Source organism: Dreissena polymorpha, chromosome 2 (genome assembly GCF_020536995.1).
Source record: "Dreissena polymorpha isolate Duluth1 chromosome 2, UMN_Dpol_1.0, whole genome shotgun sequence".
NCBI classification, from domain to species: domain Eukaryota; kingdom Metazoa; phylum Mollusca; class Bivalvia; order Myida; family Dreissenidae; genus Dreissena; species Dreissena polymorpha.
In genome coordinates, this window is record NC_068356.1 from 142260118 (window position 1) to 142285405 (window position 25288).

Consider the following 25288-nt stretch of genomic DNA (forward strand, 5'->3'; position numbering starts at 1 on the left):
TCTTGTTTAACAATTTAATTGAAAATAATATATATGTTTTCTTATCTAAGTTAATGTCAAAGTTCTTGTTTAGTAGGTATTTATTGGTTAAAATGATGAAAAATAAATGTTAAATATATTTTTATGTTTCACAAAGTTTTATATTTAAAGGAGGCGCACAATCGGTGTCCAGAATGCAGGGTTGTTTGCTCCAACGAAGACGCTTTGCTGAGCCACTTCTGCAGTCGCCACATCAAGCAACCAGAGACTGGAAAAGAGAGTAAAATTAAGCTGATAGGCTCACCAATGGTATGACTTTAAATCACTAACTTGTGTATGCTTGACAAGCATTTTGTGTACAAATAAAGTAACAAAAAAAGGGGGTCAACACATGCACTTTCCCATATAATGCTTTCTGTATCTTTTAGCAACTAATGACACGATTTTGTGTTGACATACTCAATATGATAGTTATAGCCCTATATAACTGGTATGTTCATTTTAGTTAATCTTTCTATTTTATTAAACCTGTTTGTTTTAGCTAGATTGCTTGAAAAACACAACCAGGATTATTTTTATGCCCCCGGATCAAAAGATCGGGGGTATATTGTTTTTGGCCTGTCTGTCATTGTATGTGTCCATGTGTGTGTGTGTGTGTGTGTGTGTCCCAAAACTTTAACCAAAACTTTAACCTTCATCATAACTTTTGCAATATTGAACATAGCAACTTGATTTTTGGCATGCATGTGTATCTCATGGAGCTGCACATTTTGAGTGGTGAAAGGTCAAAGTCAAGGTCATCCTTCAAGGTCAAAGGTCAAAAAAAATAATTCAAAAACTTTAACCAAAACTTTAACCTTCTTCATAACTTTTGCAATATTGAACGTAGCAACTTGATATTTGGCATGCATGTGTATCTCATGGAGCTGCACATTTTGAGTGGTGAAAGATCAAGGTCATCCTTAAAGGTCAAAGGTAAAAAAATAATCAAAGTGGCGCATTAGGGGGCATTGTGTTTCTGACAACCACATTTCTTGTTAGCATTGTCTTACCCCTGTTACATGCAATGTACATGTGGCTTATTAAATTGGAAACCCTGGTTTGCATGAGAATATTTTGCAAAACATAGTTGAAAAAACATACATGTATACAAACTTAGTCATTACTGTTAGTATAATGAGCACCTCTATTTCTGAATATTTTGATTGGATGGTTATGGGCCTTTATGCTTGTGTCACATTTATGTATGTGAAAGTGTGTAATTAGACAAAAGAATTTATATATTTTTATTTTTTGGGTAACAATCACTTATTTTAGAGTTATTTATAAGTAAATCTTACAGATTGCATCTGCTAATCATGAACTCAACGAAGTCAGCTCAAGGAAGTGGAAGGCATGCTTGGAAAATAGAAGTTTCCATTATGAAGGCAAATTTTAGTATATTTCAAATTTGTAACCAAATGAAGTGACAAGATCTTGAATGAAAATTTGATTGAACATTTGTTATCTGTCAAGAGAAACAGTTTGAAGCGAATGAATTAAGTATTGCCTATTGTCTATAAGTTAATTGTGTGACCTGAACCCTGTGAGGGATATTACTTATTTTTATACGCCGGTTTTGAAAAAACGGGAGGTATTATAGTTTCACCCTTGGCGGGCGGCGGCGTCCATAACAGTGTCCACTCTCTAATTCAAATAGTTTTCATCCGATCTTCACCAAACTTGGTCAGAAGTTGTATCTAGACAATATCTAGGTCAAGTTTGAATATGGGTCATGCCAGGTCAAAAACTAGGTCACGGGGTCACTTAGTGCATTTGAAGGATTTAGCATTGGTGGCTCTCTAATTGGAGTAGTTTTCATCTGATCTTTACCAAATTTGGTCATAAGTTGTGTGTAAATGATATATAGGTCAAGTTCAAATATGGGTTATGCCGGGTCAAAAACTAGGTCGCGAGGTCACTTAGAGCATTTCATGCATTTCGCATGGTGTCTGCTCTCTAATTGAAGTAGTTTTCATCCAATCTTCACAAACTTTGGTCAGAAGTTTTATCTAGACAATATCTAAGTCAAGTTCAATTATGGGTCATGCCGGGTCAAAAACAAGGTCAGGGGTTCACTTAGTACATTTCAAGGATTAAGCATGGTGTCCGCTCTCAAATTGAAGTAGTTATCATCCGATCTTCACCAAATTTGGTCAGAAATTGTGTCAAAATGTTATCTAGGTCAAGTTCAAATATGGGTCACGCCAGGTCAAAAACTAGGTCACGAGGTTACTTAGTGCATTTCAAGCATTTAGCACGGTGTCCACTCTCTTATTGAAGTAGTTTTCATCTGATCTTCAACAAATGTGGTCAGAAGTTGTATCTAGACAATATCTAGTTCAAGTTCAAATATGGGTCATGCTGGGTCAAAAACTAGTTCACAGGGTGCATTTCAAGGATTTAGCATGGTGTAAGCTCTTTAATTGAAAGAGTTTTCATCCGATCTTCACCAAATTTGGGCAGAAGTTGTGTCTTAATGATATCTAAGTCAAGTTCAGATATAGGTCATGCCGGGTCGAAAACTAGGTCACTTAGTGCATTTCCAGCGTTTAGCATGGTGTCCAAAACCTTCAAACGGGTGTATCTTGTGACAGTTTAGCACTCTTGTTTATTACATTAAAGCCACACACCTTGAAATTAAATACATGTTACTCAGTACATATAGATGCAATTTGAAAGTGTGCAAAATTGTCATTAAATCTATAGCCTAGTTAGCAAGTAATTTATTTTTTTATATTTTAAAACTGAATGTATGATTTGTATACGTACATGTTCAATTCGAGAAACACAATTATTTTTAAGTTTTAAAGCACAAGAAAGACGGATTTCTACCTTGCAACCACCAGATATATTCTAATTGGCAAAGATAAAATATGTTTCTTATTTATATCCAAATTTACTATGCCAGATATTTCATTTCAAGGTGTGTGGCTTTAAGGAATGTTTTTTAAATGGGTATATTACCAAGATCTGCACAGCCAGGGTGATATTAACCTTCAGATGTTAAAGCTTTCTAAGAATTTTAAGGCTTGCCTTTTATACTTGAAATGATAAATCATTAACATGTTTTGTTCTTTAGGAACATACAAACATTTCCCACCCACCATGTGGATCAAGATGTTTGGGCTGATGATTCTGGGTCGTATGTGTGGACAAGGTGGTCTTCATTACATCATGATGCAGCTGTGTATTCAACAACATGTTAACCTGTCCCAGCGGATGTTGATGCTCTTAAATCTCTTAAATGATGTTGAGAAAAAACCAGGACCGGTACTTTATGACAAAATATACATCGTTTATTGAATAACTATATATATTTATTTTAACATTAAAGTGATTTTTTTCTTGCATTTTTGTGCCTTTTGTTACTGAGAACTATTTTATCATATGTTGGTGATTGAAACCCAGGACCTGTAAGTGCTTCTTAATATTTGCAACAAATGACATATCATGTTAAGTTTTTGAAACATCTGTTTTTTGTTCAGTTAAAGGACATATTGAACTCACTAATTGCTAAGTTAACTTAGATGCATCAAGTTTTTTTGATGATTTCTACTTTCTGTTGAATCATTATCCTTTCCAAAGCCAGAGAGATATAGTGTTGGCGTTTTCCATCGGTCAGTCTGTCAGTCCATCCATCTGTTTGTTACAAACATTTTAGGGCTTCATATCATGAATTTAATAAGATTTCAACATGGAAAAATAAGTGTATGCCATATTCATACAATAGTGCAAATTTACTTTTTTTCTTTCTTTTTAGATTAGTTATTAACAGAAAAACAGAACAGTAACATACTTTTATTACATTAACAGAGGCTCTGATTAGATGTGTATCTGCGTAAAGAACTCATAGAAAATATCAATATATAGATAAATAAAACAAAAATAGAGTTAAACAAATCATGGTGAAATCCACAATACACACCAAGAGCTATTAGTAGGCTTATCTCCATTGACTTATTTTACAGTAAATCTCTTTTTTTTGCCTTTTCATTAACATTTTCAATCAAAAATAACATTTGTGAAAAACTTAGTCAATGATTATAACTAAAGTTAAAAATGTGGACACTGTAAGTTAATTGACTTTGGCTTCCAATCTGCAGTTTACAAAGTTGCTTGTTATAGGAGTATTCGTGCAAATGGATATCCTGCAAGGAAGACTTCCACTCCATAGGACAGCAAGATGCACATATCATCTCTCATGTGGTTCAAGAGAAATGCTGTAGATGGGGAGACTGTACCAAAGTCCTGAGCTTTAATAGTCTTGAAAACCATGAACTTAAACATCTCTATGATGTGAGTTTAGCACTGTGTATGAACTGGTGTTGCTTCATTTTCTGCATATCTTTATCTCAGTCTTCTCTAGTTTTGATGGTCAAATACATATTGTCTGCCAGTTTTTTCCCCCAATACTGCCGTTCATCGTTTGCTTGCATCAAGAGTTTTAAAAGAAATTAAAACTCATTTGTTTAGTTAGAATCTTATGAAAGACTTAAATGGCCATGTTTAATACAATTGTATAACAACATATATGAGCTAAAAAAATAGTTGGAATAATTAATGTTTATATGAACATAACAAATTTACTTAAAATCATAGTTCTTGTTTTTGTCTGCCACTATAAGAACCAGAACATAAATCTTACTGAGTTTTCTCAATTTTAGCTACTATTCGGACATGGACTGACGGACAAATGGGCAACAATGTCGCAATTTGTATACCAAGTTTTATAAGAATTGTTTCATAAAAGTAACCAATGTGTCTGTTCTATGTCAAGGTAACTACTAGGATGAAATACACAAAGATTTTGGTTCACAATAGGGTAGGCTCCGCGTGCCGTGAACCGGGCAACAGCTTTTGTCATTTAACATTTGTGTTATAATGGCATAAGCTGGCAGATACCCTTTAACTTTAACGATGTTTTCCGATAATTTCTCGGAAAATACAATCTAGCAATTTTTATTTAATTTAGATTACTAAAAATTAATATTATATTTATGCCCCCCTTGGAAGAAGAGGGGTATATTGTTTTGCACATGTCAGTTGGTTGGTCCACCAGATGGTTTCCTGATGATAACTCAAGAACGCTTTGGCCTAGGATCATGAAACTTCATAGGTTTATTGATCTCGAAATAGTAAAATGGTTTCCGGATGATAACTCAAGAACGCTTACGCCTAGGATCATGAAACTTCATAGGTACATTGATGATGACTCGGAGATGACATCTATTGATTTTCAGGTCACTAAGTCAAAGGTCAAGGTCACAGTGACTCGAAATAGAAAAATGGTTTCCGGATGATAACTCATAAATGCTTACGCCTAGGATCATAAAATAAAAAAATCATTGGTACATTGATAATGACTGGCAGATGACCCCCTTCATAGGTACATTGATAATGACTGGCAGAAGACCCTTATTGATTTTCAGGTCACTAGGTCAAAGATTAAGGTCATAGTGACTCAAAACAGTTTAATGGTTTCCTGTTGATAGCTCAAGAATACTTAGGTCTTTGATCATGAAACTTCTCAAGTACATTGATCATGACTGGCAGATGACCCCTATTGATTTTCAGGTCACTAGGTCAAAAGTCAAGTTCACAGTGACAAAAACGTATTCACAATGGCTGCCACTACAACTGACAGCCCATAGGGGGGGCATGCATGTTTTACAAACAGCCCTTGTTCTGTGTTAAAATTATGTACACATCTGCGTTAAATAAATATGTTTACATTTGAAATAAAGCTAAAAATGTGTATTGTTGTTATTAGTAATTTGAACCGAATTGCTCTGTGGGAAGTATAAGTACTATCAACCAGACCTAAATATGTGGGTAATTAAAGAGCACGAGAAAAGATGAAAATTAAGTTAGCTCAACCATTTTAAGCAATATTACTGGGTCACACTTTTTACGATGCAAAATCTGAAGGGTCCCTAGACTATGATGATTACTTACACGAGGAGTGTCCTATTCATTGCTGCCGCATGATCCTATCAGTAACGAATTAACGCTTGTATCGTTAAAGCAAGTCGTATATTCACGTTTATAAATATTTAAATAGAAAATAAAGGTTTAATTGTCGCATATCCACCGCATGATGTGTTTCTTATAAAGTGCACGTATATTCAAACCGAACAATTTTGTCCTTAGATAAAAATATACTACATGTGATCATATGTGGCCTTACAAGGCTTATTATGAATTTATTATATCGCAATGAGATGTAAATAGTTCATACATGCACAGTGTTCTTTCAACACAACCAAATCACACTTATAGTCGCGTCTTGCGAAAATAGGTCTTAATGCGTATGCGGCCAGCGTAAGTCAAACACGGTCTGCGCTATTTCGCAGTGATTGTTGTTAGGTCAAAAACGTGCATGAAGAAGTCCGGATTTCCGCAGTGATTTGGCCAATGCTGTGGGTGATTTCTCTGAAATCAATAATTAAAATATTCTGATTCATTCATTCGGGTCTACAGGCGTGAAATTTCCCCATCATTTAATTGTTTGTTGATAAAGGGTATTTTATGTGAAAAGCTTGGTAAGACAGCTACGCCGAACAACCGAACTAGCATTCATTAATTTGATCAAAATATGCACACAGCAGAATGATTGTGTTTCTTACATGGCTTTTAGAAGAACAGACCATGCAGGCGAGCAGTGAACAATATGTTTTTTAGGTTTAGTTGCCCTAACCCTATATACCCTTGGTATGACTTGTGAGTGTTGAACTAATGTGCTACAGCATCACTTAAATACAAACATACGATAGTCAGGTATCCCCGCATAATGACATATAGAATATTACTGGGTAGATACCGCTTGGCAAACTTGAGCCTGGGATAGTCGGTTATACCCGCTTTGTGAAATTAGGAATATAACAGGTTTAATAAAGCATTAACAGTACGTACTTGGGGGTTATAGGAAATACCCGCTATATGACTATCCTGTATATAACTAAATGACGTCAAAAATACAACTGATGTGATACGGCATTACTTATACGAGCATAGGGTAGTAAGGTATAACTCGCCTCCTACAAAAATGACCTGATTCGATTTGCTTTGAGAGGCCATGTGCCCATTGTGTATTTTCCATACACCCTGAGAAATTTCCATACACCCCGAGTAATCGGTTGAGATATAATGGATACACAGTTAGTAACTGATTGTGTATAGGATATACACCCTCAGTTCCCTTCTCGAGCTTCGCTCTCATACACCATCAGTTACAAACAGTGTAACTAATACGGTATTACTTATAACAGCATGGGGTAGTAGTATATACCGCTATATAACTCGCTAGTATAGTACAGGCTTGATACGGCATTACTTATATACGAGCATTGGGTAGTAGGATATATCCGGTATATTGCTCGCTAGTAAAGTACTGGCTTGATACGGCATTACTTATATACGAGCATGGGGTAGTAGGATATACCCGCTATATAACTCGCTAGTATAGTACTGGCTTGGTACGGCATTACTTATATACGAGCATGGGGTAGTAGTATATATCCGGTACATGACTCGCTAGTATAGTACTGGCTTGATACGGCATTACTTATATACGAGCATGGGTAGTAGGATATACCCGGTATATAACTCGCTAGTATAGTACTGGCTTGAAACGGCATTACTTATATACGAGCATGGGGTAGTAGGATATACCCGGTATATAACTCGCTAGTATAGTACTGGCTTGATATGGCATTACGTATATACGAGCATGGGGTAGTAGGATATACCCGGTATATGACTCGTTAGTATAGAACCGGCTTGATACGGCATTACTTATATACCAGCATTGGGTAGTAGGATATATCCGGTATATAGCTTGCTAGTATAGTACCGGCTGGATACGGCATTACTTATATACGAGCATGGGGTAGTAGTATATACCCGCTATGACTCTCTAGTATAGTACCGGTTTGATACGGCATTACTTATATACGAGCATGGTGTAGTAGAATATACCCGCTATATAACTCGCTAATATAGTACTGGCTTGATACGGCATTACTTATAATGAGCATGGGGTAGTAGGATATACCCGCTATATAACTCGCTAGTATAGTACTGGTTTGATACGGCATTACTTATATACCAGCATGGGGTTGTAGAATACCCGGTATACAACTCGCTAGTATGGTACTGGCTTGATACGGCATTACTTATATAAAGGCATGGGGTATTAGGATATACCCGGTATATGACTCGCTAGTATAGTCCTGGGTTGGTACGGCATTACTTACATACGAGCATGGGGTAGTAGTATATACCCGCTATGGCTCGCTAGTATAGTACTGGCTTGATACGGCATTACTTTTATACGAGCATGGGGTAGTAGGATATACCCGGTATATGACTCGTTAGTATAGTACTGGCTTGATACGGCATTACTTATATACGAGCATGGGGTAGTAGGGTATACCCGGTATATGACTCGCTAGTATAGTACTGGCTTGAAACGGCATTACTGATATACGAGCATGGGGTAGCAGTATATACCCGCTATGACTCGCTAGTATAGTACTGGCTTGATACGGCATTACTTATACCGGGTATACGAGCATGGGGTAGTAGGATATATCCGGTATATGACTCGCTAGTAAAGTACTGGCTTGATACGGCATTACTTATATACGAGTATGGGGTAGTAGGATATACCCGTTATATAACTCGCTAGTATAGTACCGGCTTGATACGGCATTACTTTTATACCAGCATGGGGTTGTAGGTTATACCCGGTATATAACTCGCTAGTATAGTACTGGCTTGAAACGACATTACTTATATACGAGCATGGGGTAGTAGGATATACCCGCTATATAACTCTCTAGTTTAGTACCGGCTTGATACGGCATTACTTATACGAGCATGGGGTAGTTGGATATACCCGGTATAAGACTCGTTTACCAGCATGGGGTAGTAGGATATACCCGGTACATAACTCGCTAGTATAGTACTGGCTTGATACGGCATTACTTATATACCAGCATGGGGTAGTAGGATATACCCGGTACATAACTCGCTAGTATAGTACTGGCTTGATACGGCATTACTTATATACCAGCATGGGGTAGTAGGATATACCCGCTATATTACTCGCTAGTATAGTACTGGCTTGATACGGCATTACTTATATACGAACATGGGGTAGTAGGGTATACCCGGTATATGACTCGCTAGTATAGTACTGGCTTGGTACGGCATTACTTATATATAAGCATGGGGTAGTAGGATATACCCGCTATATAACTCGCTAGTATAGTACCGGCTTGATACGGAATTACTAATGTACGAGCATGGGGTAGTAGGATATATCCGGTATATGACTCGCTAGTATAGTACTGGCTTGATACGGCATTACTTATATACGAGCATGGGGTAGGAGGATATACCCGGTATATAACTCGCTAGTATAGTACTGGCTTGATACGGCATTACTTATATACGAGCATGGGTAGTAGGATATATCCGATACATGACTCGCTAGTATAGTACTGGCTTGATACGGCATTACTTATATACGAGCATGGGGTAGTAGTATATACAATGGCTGTTTGTAAAACATGCATGCCCCCCATATGGGCTGTCAGTTGTAGTGGCAGCCATTGTGTGAATACGTATTTGTCACTGTGACCTTTGACCTAGTGACCTGAAAATCAATAGGGGTCATCTGCCAGTCATGATCAATGTTCCTATGAAGTTTCATGATCCTTAGTTTCATGATCCTAGGCCTAAGCATTCTTGAGTTACCATCTTGAAGCCATTTTATTATTTGGAATAACTGTGACCTTGACCTAGTAACCTGAAAATAAAGATGGGTCATCTTCCAGTCATGATCAATGTACCAATGAAGTTTCATGATCCTAGGCCTAAGCGTTCTCAAGTTATCATCCGGAAACCATCTGATGGACGGACCGACCGACCGACATGTGGAAAACAATATACCCCCTCTTCTTCGAAGGGGTGCATAATTAGAGAGCGGACACCATGCTCAAAGTTTAAAACGCACTAAGTGACCCCTTGGCCTAGATTTTGACCCGGCATTACCCATATTCGAACTTGACCTAGACATCATATAGATACAACATCTGACCAAGTTTGGTGAAGATCGGGTAAAAACAACTTGAATTAGAGAGCGGACACTTAATACGGACCGACAGACAAGACAGGCAGACGGACCGACAAACTTCGTTTGTGGGGGTATAAAAATGTATTAATAATGCTACTGGTATTTCATTTCTGCGTATTTTAGTCTTATATACAATATGTATAGTTTCTATTAAGTGCATTATTCCAATTTACTATTCATGACACTAACTTCTACGTTATAAACAAAATCTTTCAGATCATTTGCTGTTATTAGTAACTGAACGAGCAAAGAAAAAAATCTTACGTTTTGAATAACTAATAAATCCTTCCAACAATAAGCATTTTTCCTTGTGACTTGACTTTCACTGGGAATCAAACCCAGATCTCCGACTTACTTAGTAAGTCGGCATGTTTTCTTTACACCATGAAAGCGATAAGTTGAAGGAAAAAGCTAATCATTATGTACACAAAATATATTTAATGGATAAAATTTTTAGAAGTCTTTTTCCTACAAGTCTGTATTAACCATTTGACCCCCATGGCATGGCCAGTTTTATGCTAACACAATTGTGTTTCGTTTTACTACATTTACACGATGCTTTGCTGAATACCAAATATCTATGCAGTCAGATTCATAGATGATTTTCCACTTTATACATTAATTAAATTTGGACTTGCTCACATTTTGGCAAAATGACAATTTTCCAAAACAATCAAATTATAGAACAAGAGCCCTAAGGTGCTCAACTGTGACCAGCAGTAACTAAACTATTCTGAGAGGGTGTAGTTTAGAATAATAAATGAACTTGATCAAAAATATGTAATTTGTAGGCAAATAATCATTTATAAACTTGACTTTGCTTATCATTACAGCAAATGTTTTGACAAACTTTAAACAAGATGTGTTTGTGAAACACAATGTCCCCCTATATGACGTTTGACCTTGTAGGATGACCTTCACCACTCAAAATGTGCAGCTCCATGAGATACACATGCATTTCAAATATAAAATTGCTAGCTTCAATATTGCAGAAGTGACATTACATGATCAATTTTGACCCATATATTTGACCTTGAAGGATGACCTTGACCTTTCACCACTAAAAATGTGCAGCTCCATGAGATACACATGCATGCCAAATATCAAGTTGCTATCTTCAATATAGAAAAAGTATTCATAAAATTAGCGATTTGGGCCACATATATTTGACCTCTGACCTTGAAGGATGACCTTGACCTTTCACCACTCAAAATGTGCAGATCCACGAGATACACATGCATGCCAAATATCAAGTTGCTATCTTCAATATTGCAAAAGTATAATAAAATGAGCGATTTTGGACACATATATTTGACATCTGACCTTGAAGGATGAACTTAACCTTTCACCACTCAAATTGTGCAGCTCCATGAGATACACATGCATTTCAAATATAAAATTACATTGGGCCAAATGCTCTGATCATCTTTCATGAAAAATGCACATAAAAAAGCCCAATTGTGTGTTAACAAGGTTCTACTCTAGCACTTTAAGAAAAACTGTCATGTCCACTGGCAGCCATGTTAGTCTACAAACCGGAACCAGTTACAAACTCGACAACTGAGCTATCATTAGAATAAATATTCTGACCAAAATTTATGGAGATATGGCTAAAAATGTCACTTCTAGAGAATTTACAAGGTTTCATTATAGCCATAAAAAGACAATTGCCTCGTGCTCTAGTGGATATGTTTTTTGAATAGATTAAAAAATTTGAAACTGGACTGAGCCATCATTTGAACAAATATTCGACCAAAATGCATGAAGATTGGAAAAAAAACAGTGACTTCACTAGTGTTCAAAAGGTTTCACTATAGCTATATAAGGAAAACTGCACAGCCCTGTTACATACGGTCATTTATGAAGTTCCACAACTGTTGTCGTACGTTAAACAGTTATCTAGATAGTAATGTCCCACTATTTTTTCCATCAGTGCAGCTTATGATCAACAGTTAACTAGTCACTTCCACTTTAAACCTGTCCACTGTAAACACAAGGTTTACTGTTTTGACCTTTTTATACTTTTTATTTCTTATTGCTTTTGAAATATCATCTTATATATAATGTTATAATGTTCGCATGTATCACAATTATATTCTACGACACCGGTTCAATACATTGAGCTGTACACTATAAATGTAGGGACTAAAATATGATGATAACATTTCTCATCTCTTCTTCTTCTTGTCAATCACTCAAATGGAAACACTGGCCCCTGTGGTACACATTCTTTTTGATCATCATGTTTTGTCTGCCAAACTGAAAAAAATAATAATCACAAATAAACATTTTAAAGAGAAGTGTTATGCCCCAACACTAATCTTTAGTTTCAAAACAATTGTAATGTCCAAACAAAATTAAACTAAAATACCAAAGTGTGCAAATTCAAATGCTTTTTACTTTGAGCTAATAGAGAGAGTTATACAGACAACAAGACATTTGCACATGATGAATACTTGTGTTATTTGGATAAGGCATTACCATGATATAGTCTGAGCAGTAGTAGGACGCAATGCATGCCTCTCCAACCGCTCAACTATTGTGACTGCTAGATGATGATTTCAGCTGAGGAGCTAAACAAAAATGAGCAAGGGCCATAGTTCTGCAAAATTTGGGCTCATACATAATTTATTCCTTTAAGATGCCAATGTTTCCAATGTTGACTAGAAATGGCGCGGCAGAGACCGACGCACATCCCCACGCCGCATGTTTGACCCAGGGGCGCCCCAGGGTTGGTAATGGGGCCATGCATAGTTGACCGTATTGTCATAAGAGAAGTTCAGTATCAATTAGAAGTGAATCGGTGTAGAAATGAAGAAATTATAGTAAAAGGCAATTTTGGGTGGGCGTGGCCTATGTGGGAGGGGCACCCCAGGGTTGGTAATGGGGCCATACATAGTTGAGATTGACCGTATTGTCATAAGAGGGGTTCAGTATTAATTTGAAGTAAATGGGTGAAGAACTTTTAAAGTTATCGAAGGATCCAGAAAAGTGTCAGACTGACAGACACAGAGCGCAAACTGTAAGTCCCTCTCCTTTTTCAAGGGTAGGAAACTAACAAGTTTTGATAATAATGTAAAAATAATGGTCAAAACAAGAAACTGATTGAAATACAAAGTTAGGTCGCCCAAAGGGTGTTCTCATTATGTTATATGCACAAACAGGGATTTCAGATATTAAAGGGGTCAGGACCATGGATAATTAATAAACCCTCATGTCAATTTCATGTGAATTGCCAGCATTTAATTCTTACGTTCACCTACCATTACTAACATCAAGAGTGTCTTGGTTTGGGTAAAGCTTTCGTATATTGTTTGGAGGCATAGTGTAATAGCTGTGATATTTTAGGAATAAAATGAACCTAAACACAAAACTGAAGCAAATCTGCACCTTTCTAGGTATATTTTGACCTTTGACCTTGAAGGATGACCTTGACCTTTCACCACTCAAAATGTGCAGCTCCATGAGATACACATGCATGCCAAATATGAAGTTGCTTTCTTCAATATTGCAAAAGTTATGGCAAAATATTAAAGTTGGAGCAAACAAACCAACAGACAGACCAACAGACAGGGCGAAAACAATATGTCCCCTACTATAGTTCATTCCAACGCTCACGGACACTGGAACCCCGGGGAGAGTAGGAAAGCTCCACTATATATATATTTCATATATAATAGTCGAGCTAAAAACCCTATTTTACTATGATTCAAGGGCCATAACTCAGGGGTGTCTGGGTCTATTTGGCCCATTATCTAACTTGACCTAGATGTTATTGCCTTACACATTTTCATGAAGTTTGGTTAAGATCTGATGTCAATTGCTTGACTTATTGAACGGAAAATAATCCGGACGGACTGACGGACGGACTTACTAACTTACAGACGGACGGATGGACTAACAAACTAAAGGACGGAGCGATTTTAATATGCCCTCAAAATCGCTGGTTCGGGGGCATAAAAACGACATTGTATAAAATGTATTGTATTTCTTAAACTGTATGAACTGTTATATCATACATGCCATACGTCCCGGATTTTCCGGGACAGTCCCGGAAATGAAGAACTTGTCCCGCTGTCCCTGAAATCTGTCAAATGTTCCGAATTTACAAAATCCATATATACATGTACCTTATCTTAGGCTTAACTGCACCTCGAATCTGTGTATATATGCAGCGTCTCCATGACAATGCCTACCCGAATAGGCAGACTACGCTACGTGTCAAAATCAATCAATTAACAGGGGTCCTGTTATCATATTGATTGTCTCACGTTCGCTGTCAAACCGAAAAGGCGGCATTGTTTTGGTTGTTAATTGACTTATATCTACATCGAAACAAGAGTGTAACTAATGTGTGACTGTACGGATTTTAAGTTGACGATCTACCGGTACTGTTTTGTTGTATTTGTTTTATGTGATTGGTTGTATGTATTGTGAATTGATTTGAGTTGACAATCTAACGGTACTGTATTGTTGTATTTTTTATTATATAAATGTTTTAAATGAATAAAGGCGTATCAACAACTACGCGTTACACACCAGTCTTAATAACAATAACGCAGTGACGTCACCATCTATGTTTAGAACGATTACACTGAAAACACATGGCCTGTATCTAGTAAAGGAACTAGTAATGTTTTATTTGACGTTAATAGATCAAGTATATTTCGGATAGGCTTTCGAACTTTTGCAATTAACGATGCGAAACAAAACAAAACGTACCAAAAATGCATATGTCTATAAATATCGCTACATTTTATACATGTCCCGGAAAATCGGCAAAAGTCCCGGTCATGTATGGTTATATGTAATTTCCATTTAACATTATCATTACATCTTCTCACGCTACATTGGAAGTCTCTGAACTGTTATATACAGACAGATCAATCCCTAGTTTATCTTCCAGGGATCAGAAGATGTCTTGAAATCATTATGAACTGTTCCATCATTTAAAATACTGTATGAAATAAATGACAAAGTTATGGCCCAGACAAACTTCAGGTTTAAAACACAATAAGTGACCCCATGACCTAGTTTCTGACCAGGCATGATCCATATTCAAACTTGACCTATACATCATCTAGATACAATTTGTGACCAAGTTTGGGTGAAGATCTGATGAAATTTCGGGACAGACTGACGGACCGACAAAGTGGTTCCTATATAGCCCCCATTACCAAAAAGATAGTATTACCAGCAGTTGGTTTCAATGGAAATTTCTTACCAGACAAGAGGTTTGATGCAAATTGTTGTGAGGGGAAACTGGAAAATATCTGAAACAAAAATAAAGTCTTATATAATTTGAAGCGCTATATTGTTAAGTCAAATTTTAATATTTGATAATCATAATACTGCTAGCTGTCTGATTACAGAGTCTTCACAACATAATGCGTTAACAGTTTTCCTGCAATAAGCAAACAGGACAAAATCAACAACACGAGTATTTATAATATATTCAGAGACAAAGATGATCCATCCATGTCTTTGGAAATAAAAAAAGGGCATTTAACAATTATTTTGGCCTCATTTTAGCCATGTTTATAAATATAATGGGTCATACTGCTTGGTGCGTTACAAGTGAAACACCATCAAAACCAGTGCTCCAGCTTGGCATGAATGGAAGGGCGCAGCACCCTGCCATTCAAAGATTCCAACCTGTCAACCTTGGACACCCTTCCTGCCCTTTGATGAAAATGCCGAGTTGGGAATAGGGAGTTACAGTTGTAAGATCGTACGCGAATATCATTTGCCATTTAAAAGGAATCATGATGTTCAAACTTAACCTTTGACCTAGAAGTTGGCAAAGGGTTTGTTTTTAGTTGGTCGCATTTTAGAATTTACAGAGCATATTTTGCAAATCAGTGTGTGCTTAGAAGCCTTAGCTACGGAAAGAACCGCAACTCAATTTGCTTAGAACGATCACCACTGCCTGTCTGCAACAGATGACAAATGATTCTGTTCTAGCAGTGAGTGTATATACCAGCTTGTAAGACGACATTGGCCAGACTAGTGTTTATCATTAAAGTCTGTACGTATTTGTACCATTTTCGACCTCATCCAAGATATCATTGGGACAAAACTTCGGACAAAGTTTCATGATGATCAGACAATAAATGTGGCCTCTAGAGTGTTAACAAGGTTTTACTATATAGCCATAAAAGAAAAAATGCAGAGCCCACTGGCAGCCATGTTTTTCAACCAATCAGCATCATGTTTGAACTCGTCCAAGATATTATTGGGATGAATCTTCTGACCATTTTTCATGAACATCAGAAATAAAAGTGGCCTCTAAAGTGTTAACAAGACTTTACTATAGCCATATAATGAAAAAAATGCCCCGCCCCCTGGAAGTCGTGTTTTCCAAGCAAATGTACCCATTTTCAAACTCTTTCAAGATATCATTGAGACCAATCTTCTTACCAAATTTCATGAAGCTTGACAATAAATGTGGCCTCTAAAGTGTTAACAAGGTTTTACTAAAGCCCTATAAGGAAAAATGCCCCGCCCCCTGGTGGCCATGTTTTTATAGCAACCATACCCATTTTCGAACTCATTCAAGACATCATTGGGACAAATCTTCTGACCAAGTTTCATAAAGATCAGACAATAAATGTGGCCTCTAGAATGTTAACAAGGTTTTACTATAGCCATAGAAGGAAAAATGCTCTGCCCCCTGGCAGCCATGTTTTTCAACCAATCAGCATCATTTTTAAAAAAACTCGTCCAAGATATTATTGGGATGAATCTTCTGACCATGTTTCATGAAGATCCGACAATAAAAGTGGCCTCTAGGGTGTTAACAAGATTTTACTATAGCCATTTATAGCCATATTAGGAAAAATGCCCCGCCCCTTGGCAGCCATGTTTTTCAAGCAAACATAACCATTTTCAAACTCATCCAAGATATCATTGAGACCAATCTTCTGACCAAATTTCACGAAGATTGGACAATGCGGCCTCTAGAGTGTTCACACGGTTTTACTAAAGCCATATATAACCATATATGGACCATATATAAATAACCATATAAGGAAAAATGCCCCGCCCCCTGGTGGCCATGTTTTTAAAGCAACCAAAACCATTTTCAAACTCATCCAAGATATCATTGGAAAAATGTTCTGACCAAGTTTCATGAAAATCTGACAATAAATGTGGCCTCTAGAGTGATAACAAGGTTTACTATAGCCATAAGGAAAATGCCCCACCTCATAAATGCCATGTTTTTCAACCAACCGGCGTCATTTTAAAACTTGTCAAAGATATTATTGGGTTGAATCTTAAGTAATATGCATATAATAATGGAAAAAGGGCCATTATTCTTACAAAATGCTTGATACAGTTGTCTGCTCTTCTTTATAGATTGGGGTCATGTTGGTAAATAAGTTTGCAAAATATGAAAGCAATATGTCAAGGGACGTTAAAAATATTTTAGGTGGTACGCCAACTTTAACATAGATTTATCAATAATATGAATATTCAAAATGGTAAAGGAGCCATAATTATTACAAAATGCTGGATAGAGTTGGTTGCTCTTGTTTATAGGTTGGGGTCATGTTGGTAAAGAAAAATGCAAAATATGAAAGCAATATGTCAAGGGACATTGAAAATATTTGGGGTAGTAAACAAACTTAAACATTTGCTGCATTTTCAAAGTGGAATAGGGGCCATAATCAGTCTTCGAAATTAGCACACGCCCGATCGCCCGTGGCGAGTAAAATTACTGCCGGGAACATACAAAAATTCAAGTTTGTGGCCCGCCGGGCATGTAAATTATTGAAGCCAATTGACAGTTTATAAAAAAAAATCGTAAGCGGTTCTTGATATTTGCAGATCTATTTATCAATTTTGCGAACAAACACCTTTCCGTAAGTTGTAAAACAATGAAATTCGATTGGTTTAACAACACGCACCTGCTTGCACACGTCATCGTTATTGTTTTTGACCGATGCAGTTCGGTCACATTCCGTTCTTATCGACGGTTTCTCTAGACATTAATCGAGAAGATACTTTTTGAATCAATCAAGTAATACACTTCCGTTTTTGTCAATGTAAACAAATGTCATTGTCGACATAGAGGCAGTATCTTAGGTATGTTGATGGGGCTAAGCCCGATAAAGCACTTCCAAAATAGAAAATTGACAATGATTTAGAGAAAAAGGAAGCCAAGAAATGGTATGAGGACACCAGAGAACGCTCTTTTCAAGAGCACTGGTGTAACGATTGACCGTCTTAATTCTAGTGATTGATTAGATGTAATTGTATTCACTACTATTGAAACAAATGTTCTGCTTTACTATGTGTAGCATGTAAGTGTTAAAATGTTGTGATTTGTTATAATTTTGGTTAAAAAAGTTTGGGCATGTAAAAAATATGTTGGGCATGTAAAAATTCTTAAGTAACTGGCCCGACTGGCATGTAACTTTTCAAAGCTAATTTCGAAGACTGCATAATTATTACAAAATGCTTGATAGAGTTGTCTGCTCTTGTTTATAGGTTGGGGTCATGTTTGTTAAGAAGTATGCAAAATATGAAAGAAATATGCCAAGGGACATTGAAAATATTTGGGGTAGTACGCAAACTTTTAACATTTGCATGCTCACCCTAACGCCAATGCTAAGGCTAACGCAAACGCCGGGTGAGTAGAATTGCTCCACTATATAGATTTCATATATAATAGTCGAGCTAAAAAGGGTCTTTCTGTAAATCTTTAAGAGAACAAATTAAAAACTCAACAGGCCTTTTTTATTATTAAATATGCTTGTTTCCATATATAATTTAAGGCCCTAAAATCATTCAGGATATAACTTTGAACATTTTTTACAGAAATAAAATGATCTTAAAGTTCTCTGCAATGCAAAGTAATTTTTACACACTAGATATTTAAAAAAAAAAATTGTTAACTTGTCCATGCTATTCGGGCCGGCTGTGCTCTAACTGCCTATGGAAAATCTTGATTATATATATATTATATATATATATACCTGTGTGACCCTTGAGATCCTTATGAAATGTTCATAATTCACTAATAACTGTATGTAAAAAAAATTGTATTACCAGATAATCAGGTTCAAAAGTTATTTCTTTCAAGACAGGATGGTTGGTGGGAAATGTCTTCCGACGAAACTGAAAAACATCTAAAACAAAAAGAAAGTGACTTCTTGTATAATTTGAAGCACTATTCATTTTAATACAATTGTGTTTTGACAGCCATAGTTCTGCTGAGCCTAAAAATTAAAAGTAGGTCAACAAAACACAAAATGAAATCCAATGATTGCATCACCAAATCTTCTACATATCCAATTAATAAAATTAGTGTTTATATATAGACGGTTTTGATACATGGCACAACATCAGGGGTGTCAAATGTCCCAAATTTGAAATCCTAATGATAAAGTCTGGAGTCTGAGCCTGTAGGTCCCTTACAGGTAGAGCCCCCCAAAGCCATAGTTCATTGTTCTTTTTATAGTCTTAGTTGCTATTTCTGGTGAGTAAAATGCAAACTATTATAAGCCAGACCACCAGTAACACTCGATGTGTAATTGTCATTTTATATAAATGTTATAAAGAACATCGATAACAAGGGCTGTTTGTAAAACATGCATGCCCCCCATATGGGCTGTCCGTTGTAGTGGCAGCCATTATGTGAATACGTTTTTTGTCACTGTGACCTTGACCTTTGACCTAGTGACCTGAAAATCAATATGAGTCATCTGCATGTCATGATAAATGTACCCATGAAGTTTCATGATCCTAGGCGTAAGCGTTCTTGAGTTATCATCGGAAACCATTTAACTATTTCGAGTCACCGTGAATTTGACCTTTGACATAGTTACCTCAAAATTAATACGGGTCATCTGCGAGTCATGATCAATCTACCTATGAAGTTTCATGATCCTAGGCGTATGCGTTTTTGAGTTTTCAACCGGAAACCATTCTACTATTTCGGGTCACCGTGACCTTGACCTAGTGACCTCAAAATCAATAGGGGTCGTCTGCAAGTCATGATCAATCTACCTATGAAGTTTCATGATCCTTGGCATATGCGTTCTTGAGTTATCATCCAGAAACCATTTTACTATTTCGGGTCACCATGACCTAGAGCTTTGACCTAGTGACCTCTAAATGAATAGGGATCATCTGCGAGTCATGATCTATCTTCCTATGAAGTTTCATGATCCTAGGCCTAAGCGTTCTTGAGTTATTATCCGGAAACCACCTGGTGGACGGGCCGACAGACCGACCAACCGACATGTGCAAAGCAATATACCCCCTCTTCTTCGAAGTGGGGCATAACAAATGTTAATCCACTAACCATACAGTAAAACAACTGTCCAAAAATATATCCAGATATGTCTTTTGCAAATGAAATAATATATGCACTTAGTTTGACAGCAGAAAATGGAAATTTAATGATGGGGGACATATGCTACATTTTGTAGTATGTAAGATTTCTGGAAAGTAGCCAAGAGGTTAGGTCAGTTACCTTTTATGTCCGTGTCAGCGGATAACCAATCAGACAATAGTAAAACAAGGGACAAAATTGTCACAAAACCAGGTTTTCAATGTAGAAAAAAGTCTGATAGAGGGAGACAACTCAAACTGAACTGTTTATAATTAACCCCCTTTGTTTCAAAATAAATATATTTTTAGTTGTGGCGACCTTGACCTTGGAGATATTGACGTAATTCTAAAGTGCGATACAACGTCCCACGATGGTGAACAAATATGCCAAATCATTTTTAAGTCTCACAATGAATGACATAGTTTTGGCCCGGACAAGCTCTTTTATGGCCATTTTTGACCTTTGAACTCAAAGTGTGACCTTGACCTTGGATATATTGACGGTATTCTTTTGAGCCACACACCGTCTAATGATGGTGAACAAATGTGCCAAATGATTTTAAATTCTCACCAAGAACCACAACGTTATGGCCCGGACAAGCTTGTTCCGTCCGCCCGCCAGCCGGCATTTGCCAAATTGAATAACCCGTTTTTTTCTTTGGAAAACCTTGTTAAAAAGACCAGGAAAAATCCCTACTAAGCGCACATGCCCGGCATGCCAATGAAGCAATTACAATATTTGTTCACACCCCCTTAAAACAAATCATCAGATTTACACTGATCTAAAATTCAATCCTGAATGGCTCAAATCGGGATTTCCAAATAATCCGGACAATTAACACCCTTGCAACATGCATGGGTTGCTAAGTTACTAAATGTCCTACATATAACAAATTCAGAATTTGTGTACCATCCCACTCACATAAATAGCAATTGCAAGATGATGTCCATTACAAACCTGTTTGTTATCATTCTGACCTTTTTGTACTTCTATAGTTTTTCAAATTTTAATGTGATTAAAGTGCAAACACCTGATTATAGAAGGTATACCTAAGATCATATTGCTTGCCATGAGTAATAATCCAACAGATTGGCTTTGTTTGTATGCCAATAGATAGAGCTTGCACATTCTTTTTCAATATGTGGTTATGGACAACTGGAAACATTACTTCATGTATTTTAAGGGGCCTTTGCATGTTTTGGTAAATTGACAAAATAAAACAAGAGCAGCTGTCACCATAGGATGACTTATGCCCCCTATAAATGCTTGATAGAAGTTATGAGCTTTTTTCGAAACCTAAACACAGATTTCGAAACCTAAACGCGGACCCTAAGTTCAAGGTCACAGGGGTCAAAATTTGTGTGCGTATGGAAAGGCCTTGTCCATATACACATGCATACCAAATATGAAGGTCATATCTCAAGGGACATAGAAGTTATGAGCATTTTTCAATATCTAAACGCAGATTTCGAAACCTAAACGCGGACCCTTACTTCAAGGTCAAGGTCACAGGGGTAAAATTTTTTGTGCGTATGGAAAGGCCTTGTTCATATACACATGCATACCAAATATGAAGGTTATATCTCAAAACATAGAAGTTATGAGCATTTTTCAAAACCTAAACGCAGATTTCGAAACCTAAACGCGGACCCCAAGTTCAAGGTCACAGGGGTAACAATTTTTGTGCGTATGGAAAGGCCTTGTCCATATACACATGCATACCAAATATGAAGGTTATATCTCAAGGGACATAGAAGTTATGAGCATTTTTCAAAACCTAAACGCAGATTTTGAAACCTAAACACGGACCTTAAGTTCAAGGTCAAGGTCACAGGGGTAAAAATTTGTGTTCGTATGGAAAGGCTTTGTCCATATGCACATGCATACCAAATATGAAGGTTATATCTCAAGGGAAATAGAAGTTATGAGCATTTTTCGAAACCTAAACGCAAAGTGTGACAGAAATACGGACCGACAGACGGACAGTCTGATAACTATATGCCCCCTTTTCTTTGAAAGGGGGCATAAAAATTGTTTCAGACTTGCACATTTTTGTTGCAGTTATGATATTTGTGAGAAAACAGTTATACTTAACATTAACAACCTCAAATTGCAAAACAATTGAATAATTTGGAGTTCTGTTGTCGTTTTTAGTGACACTACGAGCTTTGCTTATAGAAACTAAAAGTATAAAATATTGTATGAGCATGGATGGCCGTCTTAGCGTTAGACTTTTACTCCAGAGGTCAGTGGTTCGAGCCCAGATGAGGATTACTTTTTCTTTTAATTTGTTCTTGTTTTTTAATTGAGCTTTTTAGATTTAATGTTTATATTTATAAATATAACGCATTTAATGACAAACTTCAATACATGCCATAATCTGTTATAAGGTCCATTAAATACCAAGATGAGTATCAAGGAACCTGAGTGAAACATTTTATTTTATTTCGGATATATACAGGACTGCTTATTGGAAACAAAAAGTTTGCTCGATTCTTGAATGACTTACAAAAATGTTTATCAAATCAAGTAGGTTCGTTTATTCTTCGTCTGTTGTCCCATCTCGCCAACAGTCAACCAGCTCCCTCCAGGCTTGTCAGTTCCAGGCGAGTCTCTCTAGCTGCCCCCATTTTGGCCCATCTGCTTAGAATCTGCATCCAGGTCACGGCGCCAGGTGTTACTGTATTTGAAATAAAGTAGGTTGGATGCCATTAAATGTGACTTTAAACACCATAATGAGAGACAAAATAACAGGTCTATTTCCCTTCAATTAATAACAAGCAAATTCATTGAATTGATATCCCCCGCTAATTAGCTTCTGGACACAAAAGTGTTATATTTGACACTCAGGTAAAAAAGCATTTTTTTAGGTTCGAAGGGCCATAACTCTGTTATTAACAGATAGTGTACAATGCCATTTGGCATGCATCATCCTCTTATCTATACATATACTCATACCAAGTTTCGATGAAATCCACCAAAGCACTTCCAAGGTATGGCTCCCAACACAAAAGTGCCGGATGGACGGAAAGACGGGCGGACAAGGCCAAAACAATATCCCTCCGCCTATTGCAGGGTGATAATAACATGAATGTAAATTAAAGCCAGCACATATATGAATTAACTGCCTAGATGGGTGTATTAAATATAATTTAGGGCTGTACAATACTTACTGATATGTGAGCATATATTTACTTTTAATAAATATAAATAAATGTAACAGTAATACTTACACACTTGTGACTGTGAGTTTATACATGTAACTAAACCTCCTTTATAATTTTATAACAGTGTTTTATTCCTGCCATAGTATTAAGAAGTCACTTGCTCAATAACACATTTAAGCATGAGCTGTTTTTTTTAATCTGCATACATAAGAAAACATCGAAAAAAAACACAAGAGGAGCATGTATCCGAAAGTAAATTACGTCCGAAATCGGGCAAGTTAAGCATGCGCAAAATTCACAAAAACATCGATTAAATATGGTTTAAACAGAATCATATGTAAAACTTGAATGATAAATTAAACATTATCCAACAAAAGCATGCAGCTTTAACCAAAAAACAACAGCAAAAATCAGCAATATAGCGATGTTGTTGAATAACTCAGCGAAGGCTAGCAAGAAGAGAATTTTCCAGGGGAAACAACTAAAAAAGTAATGCGAACGGATTTAAATGGCTCATGCACGAAAGTTTATAATATAGCAACAACACATGATTTAGCTATAGAATTAGAATGCGAAAGATTTATTTTAACTATTACTCGAAGATTCCTTAACTAAATAAAATATCAATAAAAGTTAAAACTTTGAGTTTGACCTACTTAGCAATCAATGGTCAAAACAACCTCGAAATAGCTTTTTCTTCATGTCAACAATACAATTGTTGAGTTAATGTTGACGTAATACTAATAATGGTAATACTATCCATATTCTCTACCTAGAATATTCATCATATTAAAATATCCAATATTTCTTTTCACGCTAACAATTCAACATGGCTTACAATCGGTTTTGCTTGGGCATGCGCATTGCAAGCCTATTTGGTTTGGTCCCGCCTTTTTCTCCATATATGGTCATTTGAGCTTGTGGACGGCCGTGGACCATCCACCTACAGCTAACCATGGATCGCCGTAGTCACAAAGAATCACAAACACTGCAAATCAATAACTAAAGTAAGAAGCAATAAACTTACTTGTTTCATGAAGTTAATCCTTTAAACTTATATTCCACACAAAAATGAACGTCAAAGTAAGCATCCTCGTAGTTTATAATCCCAAATTAACACACACATGCTTGACTGCGTCTTTTGTTTTGAATGTACCTTGAATCGCCGGAAATGACGTCGTCATAGCCTTGGTTGCAATTAAGGCCAAAACTAGTTTATTTGTGGTTCTGTGTTCATAACATATACTTGCGCAATAGTCTGACAAGTGTTAAAACAAATTGGGTGTTAAATTGTTTTTTTTTATAACTGGAAACTTTAACAGTGTAACATATTTACAGTTTTTAATATGACTTTATTTTATTCTTCTGGTTTTTGGCAATGGGGACAGTAGAATGCATCACCCCTTCTTATTACTTTCACTGGTGCGCAATAACCTAGGTGTGTCCAGTGCAAGCATGGCATACCATTGCGAATCCCATCACACTGTGCCCACTTAACAAAGGTAAGTGATAAACATGCTGCCTGCTCTTCGGTTTGAAACCGATCACAGGCACAACAAGTTTCATCATCATCATCATCATCATCATCATCATCATCATCATCATCATCATCATCAT

The 25288-nt window shown here is 36.6% G+C and overlaps 1 protein-coding gene and 1 long non-coding RNA gene across 5 annotated transcripts; one reads left to right on the forward strand and one right to left on the reverse strand.

The window, feature by feature from the left end:
- On the reverse strand, positions 1–24495 carry LOC127869260 (uncharacterized). 4 transcript variants are annotated; one of them, XR_008044493.1, is made up of 6 exons: positions 24328–24495; positions 23014–23184; positions 19217–19296; positions 15387–15435; positions 12644–12735; positions 10555–12421 (listed from the first exon to the last, which is right to left on the reverse strand). It is a non-coding gene; the product is annotated as an uncharacterized LOC127869260 (long non-coding RNA). The 4 variants fall into 4 exon arrangements; XR_008044491.1 differs by lacking the exons at positions 10555–12421; positions 12644–12735 and adding an exon at positions 1–247 and having other exon boundaries at positions 24328–24490; XR_008044494.1 differs by lacking the exon at positions 12644–12735 and having other exon boundaries at positions 24328–24490.
- On the forward strand, positions 124–3460 carry LOC127869259 (uncharacterized). The gene is made up of 3 exons (XM_052411646.1): positions 124–288; positions 1322–1406; positions 3101–3460. The coding sequence occupies exons 1-3, from the start codon at positions 124–126 to the stop codon at positions 3322–3324; spliced, it is 474 nt and encodes a 157-aa protein (XP_052267606.1). The 3' UTR covers positions 3325–3460.
- Positions 24496–25288: the final 793 nt, after the last annotated feature.